The sequence below is a fragment of the Streptopelia decaocto genome (genome assembly GCF_964273445.1).
Source record: "Streptopelia decaocto genome assembly, chromosome: 3".
In the NCBI taxonomy this organism is placed as follows: Eukaryota; Metazoa; Chordata; class Aves; order Columbiformes; family Columbidae; genus Streptopelia; species Streptopelia decaocto.
The window spans coordinates 74,839,330-74,853,543 of record NC_138656.1 but is presented as its reverse complement, the minus strand read 5'-3'; the positions used below and the strand labels follow the sequence as shown (position 1 = coordinate 74,853,543).

At 47.1% G+C, this 14,214-nt stretch overlaps 1 protein-coding gene across 3 annotated transcripts in view; it reads left to right on the top strand.

The window, feature by feature from the left end:
- Positions 1-6,300, top strand: part of PRDM1 (PR/SET domain 1) — a gene marked incomplete at its 5' end in the record, with an annotated part of 103,131 nt that extends 96,831 nt beyond the window's left edge. For all 3 annotated transcript variants that reach the window (XM_082050138.1, XM_082050137.1, XM_082050136.1), the window contains 3 exons: positions 862-1,970; positions 2,672-2,800; positions 3,176-6,300. In XM_082050138.1, the coding sequence (XP_081906264.1) occupies positions 862-1,970; positions 2,672-2,800; positions 3,176-3,751 (1,814 nt within the window). In that variant the 3' untranslated portion in view covers positions 3,752-6,300. The remainder of the gene's footprint in view (positions 1-861; positions 1,971-2,671; positions 2,801-3,175) is intronic.
- Positions 6,301-14,214: the final 7,914 nt, after the last annotated feature.

Here is a 14,214-nt window from a genome sequence, read left to right as displayed (position 1 = left end):
TTTGCATGCAAATAAACACTGTATGCACTGAACTGAGCCGAGTGGATGTTAGCTTCTATTTCATTCTAAATGCATATTTATTTTGCCTTTTTTTTTTTCCAAAGTACATTTCAACTTAAGCTGGAGCCAACTGGTCTTGCGTGCTTTTGCTTTGCTTCAGCATTTTTTTTATAAAGTACAGCTGTAAGCAGAGGAGTTTTGCATAGACTGAATGCCACAGAAATCTGCAGTAAATAGTCTGCTTTGTTGTAGATGTTCCTAAGCAGTGTATTTAATGAGTAATGATCTGTTTACTGATGGAGAATACCTTCTCTTTGAAGGAGGCTTTCATCCTAGCCAGCCATGGGTTTTTTGGTACTGTAAGTAATTGAACTGGCTGGTGAAATGACTGCTGTGGTTTGGCAAAAGCCGATTTGTCATGCCTTGTTATTTTACTGAGGAACATTTCTGGGAGCTTGCCTTCTGCAAAGTCCTTCTGTTAAACCTGTATTGTGAACAAATGCTTGGTTCTGCATTTATTAGAAATACTGCCTAACTGGACATTCAACAGCAAAGCTACTCAAATTTAAGGGGAAAGAAAGGTGAAATCAGTTTGCAAAGTAGAGACTGGCACTCTGCAAACGAATCATCATCCAGATCTGTATGTACTGGCTGGTGTCCCTCAAACTAATGATGCTTTTTATTAACACTTAATACCAGCAGTCTTCACACAGAAAGCAGGTTTTTTGCAAGCTGAATGATTGCTCATCTCCAAGAGTGACCCTTCCTGCCCACTAAACTTGTAGGAGTTAGACTGTGTTTTGGAAAGAGATAATGATGGTGGCCTACCTAAATAATCATGACCTTGTCTTTGTATTTCAGCACAAACCCACGTTAATCCAAAGCAGCACAGTGCTGATAAAGATGAGCTCTGTCAGAAGAGCATCCCAAAGAAGGAGCACAGTGTGAAAGAAATCCTGAAAATGGAATCCAATCCTCCAAAAGGAAAAGACTTCTTTCAGACCAACATTTCACCAGTTACTCCAGAAAAAGACTTGGATGATTTGCGTAAGAACTATAGCCCGGAGAGGTGTTTCTTCCCTCGAGTTGTGTACCCGATCCGACCTCACATACCGGAAGACTATCTGAAAGCTTCCTTAGCATACGGGATGGACAGACCCAGCTACATTACTCACTCGCCCATCCAGACGTCTACGACGCCGAGTCCTTCCGGAAGAAGCAGCCCAGACCAAAGCTTAAAAAGTTCAAGCCCTCACAGCAGTCCAGGGGTCACGGTTTCACCTCTGGCACCTACTTCCCAAGAGCACAGAGAGCCGTACTCTTACTTGAATGGATCGTATGGCTCAGAAGGATTGGGGTCTTATCCTGGATATGCACCCCCTGGCCACCTCCCACCTGCCTTTCTACCGTCCTATAGCCCCCACTACCCCAAATTCCTGTTACCTCCATTCAACATGAGCTGTAATAACCTGAGCGCTTTGAACAATATCAATGGCATCAACAATTTCAATCTCTTCCCAAGGATGTATCCTCTTTACGGCAACCTGCTCAGCGGGGGCAGCCTTTCCCACCACATGTTGACCCCCACCACGCTCCCCAGTTCGTTGCCCAGTGAAGGAGGCCGTCGAGTGCTGCAGCCTGATCATCCGAGAGACTTCCTCATACCCGCGCCCAACAGTGCCTTCTCCATCACGGGCGCTGCTGCCAGCATGAAGGACAAGCCCTGCAGCCCCACCAGCGGCTCCCCCACAGCTGGTACAGCAGCCAGTTCAGAACACATAATGCAACCTAAACCTACCTCAGTGGTGTTGGCTGCCACCGGCGGTGAAGAAGCCATGAATCTCATTAAAAGTAAGAGGAATGTGACCGGTTACAAAACCCTCCCGTACCCGCTGAAGAAGCAGAACGGGAAGATCAAGTACGAATGCAACGTTTGCTCCAAGACCTTTGGCCAGCTCTCCAATCTGAAGGTAGGCAGTGGAGAATAAGACACAAGCCTTCTTGGAATGCTCTGGTTTCTCCCTACAGGTTATCTATGAAAAGTAGGGACAGGCCTCCCTTGCTTGTTAGTTTATCAGTCTGGGATTCATACAGCACCCCCAGCAAGAAAGCATGGTTATAAAGAGAGTGTTTTAATACTGACGCCACCTAGTTACAGAATCCCAGAATGATAGGAATTGGAGGGGACCTCAAAAGACCATCTAGTCCAATCCCTGTGCCAGAGCAGGAACACCTAGATGAGGCTACACAGGAATGTGTCCAGGGGGGTTTTGAATGTCTCCAGAGCCGGAGACTCCACAACCTCCCTGGGCAGCCTGTTCCGGTGCTCTGTTACCCTCACTCAGAAGTTTCTTCTCAAATTTAAGTGGAACCTCTTGTGTTCCAGTTTGAACCCATTACCCCTTGTCCTACCATTGGTTGTCACCGAGAAGAGCCTGGCTCCCTCCTCGTGACACTCACCCTTTATATATTTGTAAACATTAATAAGGTCACCCCTCAGTCTCCTCTTCTCCAAGCTAAAGAGCCCCAGCTCCCTCAGCCTTTCTTTAATTAACTAGATAACATTGTACTTCAGCAGTGGGAGTCTTTGCTAACTTCAGGAAACATCTGAAAAGTACTTCTGTGCCAGTACTGGAAACTGCACGTTGTTGATTGCTTTGTTTGTCCCTAGGTGCACCTCCGAGTACACAGCGGAGAGAGACCGTTCAAATGCCAGACTTGCAACAAAGGCTTCACGCAGCTGGCTCACCTCCAGAAGCACTATCTGGTACACACGGGAGAAAAACCTCACGAGTGTCAGGTATGTAACACACCACCCAGACAACGTCCCTCGGAGGCCGAAGGGCCGGCGCACAGCCCATGCGGAGCTGTGCCACAAACGCGTGTCACAGCTGTGCCCAGCCCTGGTGCAGCAGCATCCGTGAGACAGCAGGGTTGCCTTTAGCCTGCTAGAGCAACATCTGCCTGATGCAGTTTTGCCATCTGCCACACTCAAAATGCTATTGAGCAATATTTAAATAAAAAATGCAGGGATTTTTTTTCCCCCCTTTGGGAGAAAATGTGAAGATATCAAAAGCCGCTGCTTCATCCTGTCATCTCCTCCTGGGTGTCTGCAATTTACACCATAAAATCCCCTCCCACTCATTCACTGTTTCTCTGCCACCCCCCACATTAGGTTTGTCACAAGCGATTCAGCAGCACCAGCAATCTCAAAACCCACCTGCGGCTCCACTCCGGAGAGAAGCCTTATCAGTGCAAGCTCTGCCCGGCCAAATTCACCCAGTTCGTGCACCTGAAGCTGCACAAGCGTCTCCACACTCGGGAGCGTCCCCATAAATGCATCCACTGCCACAAGAGCTACATTCACCTCTGCAGCCTCCAAGTCCACCTGAAGGGCAACTGCCCCGTCGCCCCTGCCTCCGGGCTCTCCATGGAGGACCTGAACCGAATCAACGAGGAGATCGAGAAGTTCGACATCAGTGACAATGCCGACAAGTTGGAAGAAGTGGAGGACAATATCGACTTGACATCGATTGTGGAGAAGGATATACTGACCGTGCTCAGGAGGGAAATGGAAGGAGCAAACCTGAAAGCATCCCTGCAGAGGAACCTGGGAAACGGACTTCTCTCCTCAGGATGCAACCTTTACGAGTCGTCAGATATGTCCATTATGAAGTTGCCTCATGGTCACCCACTACCTCTGTTACCTGTAAAGGTCAAGCAAGAAACAGTTGAACCAATGGACCCTTAAGACTTTTTGGCAAAGTGATTTTTTTTGTTTTTTAATTTATGACTTGGCAAGTCAGGGTGCCTGTAGCAGTTGCTTGTACATAGTTTCAATGCTGCAAAGCAATCTTGGCTTACAGTAGTTTCCCTACGGTCTCCAGCTGAAAGAAGGAACTCCAAAGTTACTGTTTTCTCAGGGCATAAAAAGAGGCAAAGGACTGTGCTTTGCCTCGCCAGTTACTAAAAGACAATCATCTATCCATAATTATTTTTTCAATGATAGTACTTCATAATTTATTATGCAATTAATCTTTCTAAAAAGCAATAATTAGGAAAATGTTTACAATGACTGGAAAATTCATTGTAATTTTTACTTTAAATGTTTTTATTTTATGTTTTATGGCCATTCTTTGTAGATATTTGTTTCTGCACATCTGTTTTAAGAACCTAAGATTGGGGTTTCAGCAAATACGTTTTATGTACCAATGTCTTTAAAACAAATGTGGTTTTTCGTATTGCCAAAGTTGGACATTTGACATACAGAATACTAGATCCGTTGGTTTGAAAATTTTGCTGTGTGCTTTTCTGTGCAAATCACCCCACTGGGAACTGAGAAGGAAAAAACCAAAACAGAGTAGCAGCGAGCAGGGAAGAAACTGCTCCCCTGTGTCTCTGAGGAGAGGAGAGAGATCCTTCTCCCTGCGGCTCTGCCTGGAACAGATGTGGCCCAGCAAACACCTCCCTGCCATGGACAGTACCACAGGTTTTTAGAAAACAGCTATAGCCCCACACATTGACATGTAATTTTATGACCAAAGGAATGCCTCGGCTTAAAGTGGCTCTTCCAGAATAAAATCTCACTCACCTTATTTTGTTTCCAAAAGCAGTTTAAAAGCAAACACACAAATATTCTTAATATTCTGCCTAAAAGAAGGTTTTTGGCAGACTTTTTTCTTCTCTCTGTTTTTTTTTCTTTTGGCCAGAGCCTTCCAGGGATGAAAAAAAAATAGATGGTCAGATTCCCTGAGAAAAAAGGGGTTCGGTTTTACTTGTATTTTCCTCTCCCACTTTGCCTGGGTAGAAGTGGGGAACAAAGTCCTTTCCCGGCACATAAGTCGTCGTTTTTTTTTTCTTCCTTCCTGTACGACTCAGATTTTTCTCAGTATTTGTGTTTGTACATTTTGTGGTTAATTTAATTAAAGAAGAAAAGGGCATTGCAAAGTTGTTGAACAACAATTACCTCAGTGCTTGTGTCCAGTGGTGCAGACAATGCTGTTTTATCTAAATGCTTTGCTACTTTAGAGAAGAAACCAAAATGTGCACAGGGAAAGACAGAATGCACATCCTTTTATCTTTTTGTTTTGCTAAGCCCAAAGATGATATGGTGACATTTGAGGTGTAGCAAAGAATACATGTATATTTATAGATATATTTATACCACTATACGATATATGTATATGTATATATATTTATACCATTTAAGTTGTGAGCCAAACCATGTAATAAAACCTATTTTTCATCTAAGTGTGAAAATCAGCTGTTATCCAGTTTCGCATACTACCAGTGACCTCAAAAACAGAAGGTTGTGCCGAGGCATCGATCGCTGGCAGGCACAGCCGCTCGGCTGAAGCCTGAGCTGGCAAACCCCTCAGGTGAATAATGTCACCCCCACGGGGCGAATTTGGTGGGAATGACCCTGTTTGCAGGACCGAGGGGGTCATCAGGCCCCTGCTGTCCCCTGCAGTCTGTACTGGGGGGAAGGAGGCGGGTGGACAGTCAATGAACAGCCAGGAAACGTCCGTGAAGGAACTTGAAGCCAAATCTGCCCCATGCATGGTGTGTTTACAAGACACGGCGAGGGGCAGGGTGGAAGTTGGGGATGAGCCCCTCGGCTCGTTTGCTAACGAGCTGCACGCTCAACTCACATAAATACAAGTAGCATTATTACACACCTCCCCTCCGTGTATATCTTTTTGTCTTGTTATATTCTTCCAAATTTTGAAGTAGCCCACTTCAATCCAGGATTCGGTGATCTTTTTTTTCAGTAAACTTCATTTTAATGCCTTCTGTTAAAAAAACGATAGTGAAATACAGTTTGCTCAACACAGCTCTTGAAGGACTACAGTTCATTACATTTCCACTCCTGCAAATTGTGAGGCTGACATCTTTTAAATGTAGCAATAGTTCATAAATATAGTACTTACTTGTAGGATAAACCAAAATATCACTACTCTGTCACTGGACACACACTCTTTCTATTATTTGCCTGTAGTGCTTTCTTGTATTTGATACAAATTTTACAAGAATTTATATGCATCAGCTTTAAGAATTGTTACTTCTCTTTACTGTTTCCCCTTTCCCTTAGAAGTTTTACATGTGAATGTAGCAACAATCAACAGTGTTTTGGGGTATGTTTTTTTTTTTTTTGTCTCTCTTATGAAAGACTCTGACCAAAGTTAACAGGCTTTTTACTTCGCTAGAACGACAAACTATCATATGTTTACGTATTGGTTTACATCATTATTTATGTGCAAATTGTCAAATGTAAATTAAATATAAGTGTTCATTGCTTTACCAATGCTTCCCTTGTCTTCAGTCTCTCTGCCCTGACTGCGTCCGCAGCCTCGTCTCGGGGCATTTTCCCTCGCGGCCGCCAACGCGCCACGTCCCCGGCAACGCCACCTTCTGCCTTCGTGGGCTCTGATTTTCCACAGTGGGAAGCTGCAAACAGCAACACCAGAGCCGAATACCCCGGCTTTGTTATTTATGGCGCTCCCTTCAGTTTTAGCCCATACCTTCAGAAAAAAAAAAAAAAAAGGATATATTAAAAAATAAATAAATCAGTGTTTCTATGGAAATACTTGAATGCTATCTGCCTTGCAGATATGTGACCGGGGTTCTCATTTACATTTTTCCAAGTGATTGTCATTTCTGGCCTGAAACCCTAACCACTGGGACCACAATGACACACTCAAAATGTCGGTGTGAGACCACTTAGTCCTGTATCAACATGGTGGGAACGGCGTTCAAAACAAATGGGGATCTGTTTTCACAAACGAGACACGAGTGCGAGCTAAATCCAGGAGAAGGTCAAGTGTCCGTTCCCCCACCACCACCTCCAACAAGATGTAACAACAGACCAGGGTGCCCCAGAAAAGCTAATTCCACATTTGCTACTTCCATCATTTAGCATGAGATCTAAACCAGAGAGGCCATGTGCTGCCCTGTCCTACCTGAACGTTAAAGAAGTAACGTTCCTGCTCATATTGAGACACTCAGCGCCGTATGATGTTTTAAAAGTATTTCACTGTCCTCTTAAAAAATTCATTTAAACATCTGTCTCAAGAATTTGAAATACTGCCAACACCAAACTGTGGAGTTAAGAAAACCAGAGCACAGTTGTCATAAACGTGCCAAATGCAGCATGTTCTATCCCTATATTGGACAGAGCTATTGCTGTAATAATTTAAAAAAAAAAAAAAACACAACACACCACCATAGGATAATCGTTACCGCCATAAATCATACTTCATTACTTGGCAAAGCATTACGTTGCGCTGGAGAGTTATGTCCTGGGGACACTTGTAAGCTTTAGAAGATGTTTAATAAAATACATTACATAAAAAGACAATGCACATTATAGATCACAGCCTGGCGAGGTTGAGCCCAGCAGCTGCTGCCTCAGTTTCTGGCACCCCCCGCACCGGCTGGAAGGCACCAGAGCTGAGTATCGTGGCCAGAAATATGGCGAGTTTCAGCCACAGCAACACCACTGTCACCGGGTCGGCTGACCGCGACAGCGTTAGCAAGGAGCAGGGGTGAAAAGCTCATCCTTTTGGGTACTGCCGTAAAATGCAGCCCCGCGAGGCTGCGTGTCCCCAGCATGGAGCTGTGGGCTGCCTGTGGGCAGGCAGGCTCGCTGCCCACCTTGCTGCCGCCAGCGTGAAAATCCTGGGGGACAAAGCACGATGCGGTGGGAAGGCGACATGCGCTTTCCTTCCACGTCTTTGCCAGCTGAGCTGCTTTGCCACGGGATGGGGCAAATCACAGCCAAGATAGACTGAAACACAGATTTAAGGAAGAACATAGAACCACAGGATCATTTTGTTTGGAAGAGACCTTCAAGATTATCAAGTTCAACTGTTAACCTAACACTGGCACAAAACCATGTCCCTAAGAACCTCATCTGTGCATCTTTTAAACATCTCCAGGGATGGTGACTCAATCACTTCCCTGGGCAGCCTGTTCCAATGCCTGACAGTCCTTTCTGTGAAGAATTTTTTGCTAATACCCAACCAAAACCTCCCCTGGCACAACTTGAGGCCATTTCTTCTTGTCCTATCACTTGTTACTCAGCAGAAGAGACCAACACCTTCCATGCCACCACCTCCTCTCACGTCATTGTAGAGACTGATAAGGTGTCCCCTCAGCCTCCTTTTGCTCCAGGCTAAAAAGGCAGCTGGTTTATAAATCCCGGTGTCTCTCAGCTGGGTGCTGGGGAGACACCGCTAATTCCCGGCATGGGCAATTACAGCCTTGAGGCTGAAAATGAAAAATGTGACTCACTGAGGGGGTATGAGCCCTTCGGGTTCAAATCAGCAGCTGCCGGTGCATGGTGGTGCCCCAACACGTGCTGAGACTGTGCTCCGTGCAGGACGGGGCCCAAAACCTGTGCTGTCATTGAGAGGCGTTACGCTAGAGCAAGGGAAATAGTTATGGTTGTAATTAAAGGCAGCCAGGAAACACTTGGCTAATTACTGTGTGAGCCGGGGCTGAGAGGATGCGGCGTGGCTGAGGAATGTGCCCGTCATGGGGCAGGTATCTGAAAAACACAAGCTGCCATGGTGGCCTCAGAAAAACTCACTGGCAGCATCGAGGCAGCCGCTGAAAGGTTTCCCCAAGAACTGCTGTTAATACAAGGAGATTTGGGAGGAGGGTATCCCCATCCCTTCCTGTACCTGGGTCCCCCTGTCTGCCCCCCTGGCACTGAGACAGACATCTCCCTCCTTTTGCGCAGGATCGGGGAAGACGGGCAGGGGAAAGGCAGCTGCCTGGGCTGGGGTGTGGGGGGCGCAGATGGAAATTTTGTTGACTTTAGCACTAACCGGTCCCACCTGAACGCTGTGAAAATATAACTTTTTGTCAAAGACACGACACTTCCCAAAAACATGGGTGTTTAATTTTTCGTTGGATGCTGAAAAAAGGCCATCTTGCAACCTGCAGGGTTTCTGCCATTCCCATTCTCAGGAGCAGCACCTGGAAGCGCTGGCGGGGAGCACAGCCACATTTGCACTAACTGCAGTCAACAGCAGAAGGCTCCAGAGTTTCCAAGGTGCTGCAGGACTCTGCTTTTGCCCATTTTTAAAAGATGTCAGGGACAATTTCCCAGCAATTCACAGTGGTGGCTGAAGGGGAGAAGAGCTGCTAAACCTCACCGAGCCTCTGCTGCTTCGGCAACTAGTTTGGATGCAAAGTTATGTTCTTGTCCCATGCTATAGGGGTCAGATGGTGACTGCATAGAGATGTGTGCAAGCAGACATTGCCTTCTGCTTCCAGTTCAAGCCTCCCTCCCTCCACCAGGACGGCTTGCAACTCGGCACAAGTCAAATGGCAAAGCCCAGCGCAGGAAAGAAAAGGTGATGCTTTCCACCTCCAGGCAGCACATGCTCGGCTGGCTCAGGCCCTTCAGCTCTGCAAACTTCAGCCTGGGCACAAGCTTACAGGTGCTACAAAAGGCACCTGAGAGAGTTTGGGCTCCTGAAGTGTTGTCTCTCATTCCATGCTGATTATGTCCTGCCACCCACAATAAAATTATCCCCAGCACCTTCTCCTAGGTATGTAATGCAGCCCCGTGCACCAGCTAAGGCCCAGTGCCTGAACATCTGTCTCCTGGCACTTCAGAGGAACCCACCAGTCACCACATCTGGCCACAAACATCTTCTGGAGCTGGCTGCCAGAGAGGTGAGCCAGGGCCCCGAGCAGAAGCCCAGCAGTGGGGCAAGGAGCTGGGGTTGCTGGGTGGGTGACATGCACACCTGGGAGGAGACCCTCCTCAGTAGGGACACCCACAGCTGGCAGGGAGGAAAATCCAGCACAGGTGTGTGTGACATCCTGCTCCTTTTTGATATCAGAGCTTGGGGCAGAAACCTGTGCCCAGAGCAGGGGCATGGGCAGCAGTGGTGTATGCATTGAGCAGAGATCTCTAAAAAGAGATGCTTGCCCATCAAGAAGGAGATGCTCGCTGCTCCCTGCCCCACACGCTGGGAGCCAGGCACCTCGGTGGCACTTGGTGGCACTCAGTGGCCCTTCCCTCCTCCTCTCCAGCTGTGTGAGGGGAGATGGTTGGGATGCCAAACCACTGAGGTAGGTGTGACCAAATAGCCCTATTGCAGGGAGCCAAACCAGTATGACTTCCTTATTGTGCAAGGATTAATAAAGGCCTTCAGCTCTTTTTTTTCCCATTAATTGTGAATGGGCAAGTCCTTGATCATTTCCTTATCCAAGGACTGAGTGAGATTCCTTACAGCATTCCTGCCCCAAAGTGGCTGCATTGCGCTGGGAAGTGAAGCGATTCCTGCAATATTGAAACCACGCACAGCAAAATCAAAGGCTGCAGACCTCTGTCCTGGTTTGCCTGTGCTGAGGACTCAGCCATCACAACACGATACTGGGTTTAGGGTATCCCCAACGTTCCTGCCTTTACCAGGATTTACACGATAAATCCTAACTCAAATGAGCAAAGCAGAGGGCAGGCAGAAGAGCACAGCAGGAAGCAGTCAATAGGGGATTTCTTGGACATAATAGTCTCAGTTCCCAGCTTCCCTACAGATTTCCTATGGCAAAACTTTCTGCATGAGGACTGTCCCTCTGCAAACTGCTGGCAACATTTGCCTTCCCCTTCCTTAGTCTACCTGTGTACTCAGATGGACTTTCTTTTTTTGTTTCCAAAGGACAGGTCCTGCACATCTTTACAAACAAGATCTGCTCTTCTTGTCAGTCTCAGAGGCCCATGCAGAAATCTTTAGTAAGTGGGGGAGGTTTGTCTTCTTCTGGTCACACTTGGTCCATGTCCCCAGGTGGAGGCCCAGCTAACCAGGCTGGGTGGCATCCCTGAGAGGTCTCAGTTTACTGGTCACAAAAAAAACAGAAGTTAAAAATGTTGTAGAAACTGCAACCAGGTGCAAAAGGGAGCAAGGATACATGAAAAGTGAAAATTTGCCTTTTTAATAAGCCGTTACAAGTTTGTTGGGTGTTTAGGAAGGAACACACGCTGGTGCTTTTAGTCATTCAGAGAAGATTTTGTGTGCATGTGTGTGTTTTTAATGAGACCAGAGGGTGCAGAACAGGGCTCCTTTTCTAACCTTTATTGCAGCAATTTGTGCATGTCTGTAGCTGTGGGTGTTATGTGCTTTCTACTCTGAGTGGTAAGTTTCAGTTTGATTCTGCTCTCGAGAGCTGCGGGGACAGTTTGCACTCGCCTTATCAAGACAGAATCCGAAGAGCTTCATGGTGCACCCGGCCCCCTGACACTGCAAACTGAGAAAATACACTTTAAGCACAGCAAAGTGAGTGAGGGGACGATCAGAGGAGTTTTTTCTCCCCAGAGCATCCCAATATGCTGAAACCTCTGCACTTCGATCAATGGGGCAATAAGCCCCCTCAAGAGCCGCAAACTCAGCACCATCCTGAGAGAGGCCCAGGCTGGGATGCTGGGAAGCAGAGCCAGGACCCCATTCATTCTTGGGGCTCTCTTCCTACCTCCCCACTGCCCTAAGCCCCTGCACAGCCTCCTCTGGCCCCTTGCCCCAATGCTGGGGCACTGGGGGCCCAGCTTCAGCAAACTGGGCAGCTGCAGGAGGCACTTGCCTGTCCCCATTCCTCCCTAGGCTGGCTCCCAGTGCTGGCCCTGAGCAAGCCAGGCCACAAGCCACTGACCAAAATTGTGCCCATGATTAGAGACAGCAGCGAGCACAGGGAAGGGCAGGTACTTCCATGGCCCTTGGGAAGTGGCTCTTGTTTGGCTCCAAAGACATGTGGTCTCAACAATAATCCCTGTGTGCTGCCATGCAGCTGATTTCCCAATGAGCAATGCTATCTTCACATCTGTTTGCTAAAGACACGAATGTCCATGCCGCCTGTCCTGCTGTCCCCAGAAGGGCTGTGACTGAGCGGTGTCTGATGTCCTCCATCCCTGCACCTCCTTCCTGGAGGTCCTGCGTGGCCACCCGCCCTGTGGCAGAAGCCCAGGAGGTCCGCCACCCTCAAGAAAAGCCTGTTCCCTGCAGAGAGAGATCCCACTGTGGCTTCAGCAGTTGCTGCTGAAGTCTGCAGAAAGATGTCCTACTGAATGTGGAGCCATCTGGGAGGAATTCAATGCAGTTCACCTGAGATGCCTGGGTTCTTTCCACTCTGCTTGGATGCCACGCACTGTGATCGGCTGGGAGGCTTGTTCATGAAATACCTGAATGTTTCTCAAATGAAGTTATGACCTACATCGCAGCTGAGAGTGACATGCAGATTTCCTCCCTCAGATGTGATTGAGGTTTTCAATCCATCTCCCCAGCCAGATACAACCTTCAGGAATGACTGTGTCATTTGCTGCATAGTCACTTGTCTTGCTTGAGCTCAAAAAGGAGCCTGGGAGGTGAGATAAAGCATTGGCTGCAGGTACAGTTCCCTCTGCCCTGCTGCACACAAGCAGGTCAGGATTCTCCAGGGCAGGGGTAATGTGGCACAGGTCCTTCTGCTGTCTGGGGTGGGAATTACCATCCTTATTCCGCCAGCAACCACTCAACAGAGCGGCAGGCTGAAGAGCTGAAGGTGCAGACCATACTGAAGGCAGAGTGCTCTCTGCTTTCCTTCAAAATCTTAGCTCCCTGTCCAAATTAAGGAGGCCAGAAAACAAGGGCCCTCCCTGACCACCAAATCTGTTCTGAAGCAGCATGCACAGCCGCCAAACACTCTAAGAGCCTTGTTAGACATGAACATCCCAAATCTCAGTCCTTTGCCGCTGGCCTCCTGCCCGACAACTCCCCCTGTGCCCATTAGCCACATGGGAACACCCCAGCTCCATGTGAGTCTGACTCCAAAAGCACCATCAGGGATGGACCCAGCCACAGAGTTCAGCTACAGGTTCTCACTTCCCCCAGATTTGGGGTGTTTAAGTCCTGGAATGCCTGTTAAAGACACTCCTAATGCATTTCTTTTTTTAAAATTAATTTTAATGTAATTTTTTAGATCAATCTAAACATAAAGGCAGTGATGTCCATTTTTGCAGGGGAATGTATCCAAGTTTAAGCTTATCTTCATAATAGATGTTTAGAGTGATGATTTTTTTTTTAATCTATCTAGAAATTTCAGTATTTCAAGGCCAGAGGTAAGTTTTGCAGCAAGGACAGGGACCTAGGAGCCAAGACAGCTGGGTTCTGGTTTGGTACCTTCACTAACTGGTAGCAAGGTCTGGAACAAGTCAGTTGACCTTCCCATACAACACCCGACTCATTTGTAGAATAGGTACAAGCCTTGTGCAAGTTGTGGTATAAGACTAATATTTGTACCTTGTTTTGAGATCTTCTGATATGTAACACCATGTATTTTTGTTGTTTGTAGAGGGAACAGGTTTCTTATAGTACTATGTGCAATATCGTAACATTTAAAACTCCTCACGTATGGGCTACAACTACCCCGTACGCAACAAAAACTCTCTCTGCCCCAAGGAGCTTACAAACAAAGCACTATTAAAAACCCAAAAAACCACAGTGGCTAGGTGCAGAGCTTAAATTTCCATTTTCTCTCAGCATTTTCCCACGAGGGGATTGCATGTGAGAGCACACAGCAGAGAGTCAGATCACGCCCGGTTCGGTTGCTCTGGCATGCCATTTGGCAATACAAGAATGACAGAAATTAAAGTGAAACCTCTTCACCTCGGCCTCAGTGAAAATGTGAAGAGTGAAGGGGGGGGCAAGGAGGAAGGGGGATATTGATCCGTATCTACTCAACAGTCAGACCAGTGGTGTGGTGGTAACAAAATACATGCCTTTGCTTTTTCAGTAACTAATAATCTATAGAGAACCATTTCCTTTTCTGCTGTTAAGATAACACATTTGCCACCTCAGCTGCATGCAAATAATTCGTGCCTCTGCTTAACTAATTTACCTCTCTGGTGCAGACAGCAGGGCAGAAACCTCCCACCACTGTCGACCAACATGCAACACTGAAAAAGGAGCCAGCTTGCCCAGAACTTTCTGAGTAGTTTAAATCATTAGAGGACGACTACACCAAACACACTGCAGGAGAGAGATGGCTTTGTGAGATTAAATGGGTTATTTTTGCCCATCTTCAGTCCTGCCTCTGACCCACATGTGGGCTGCAGGCTAGAACTGACATTACCCAAAGAAAAGCATTTGATATCTCTGCACATAGACCACAGCTGGTCAACAACTCATCCCAGATTTAAACACAATATATTAGCTCTCATCTGTTGCCAGA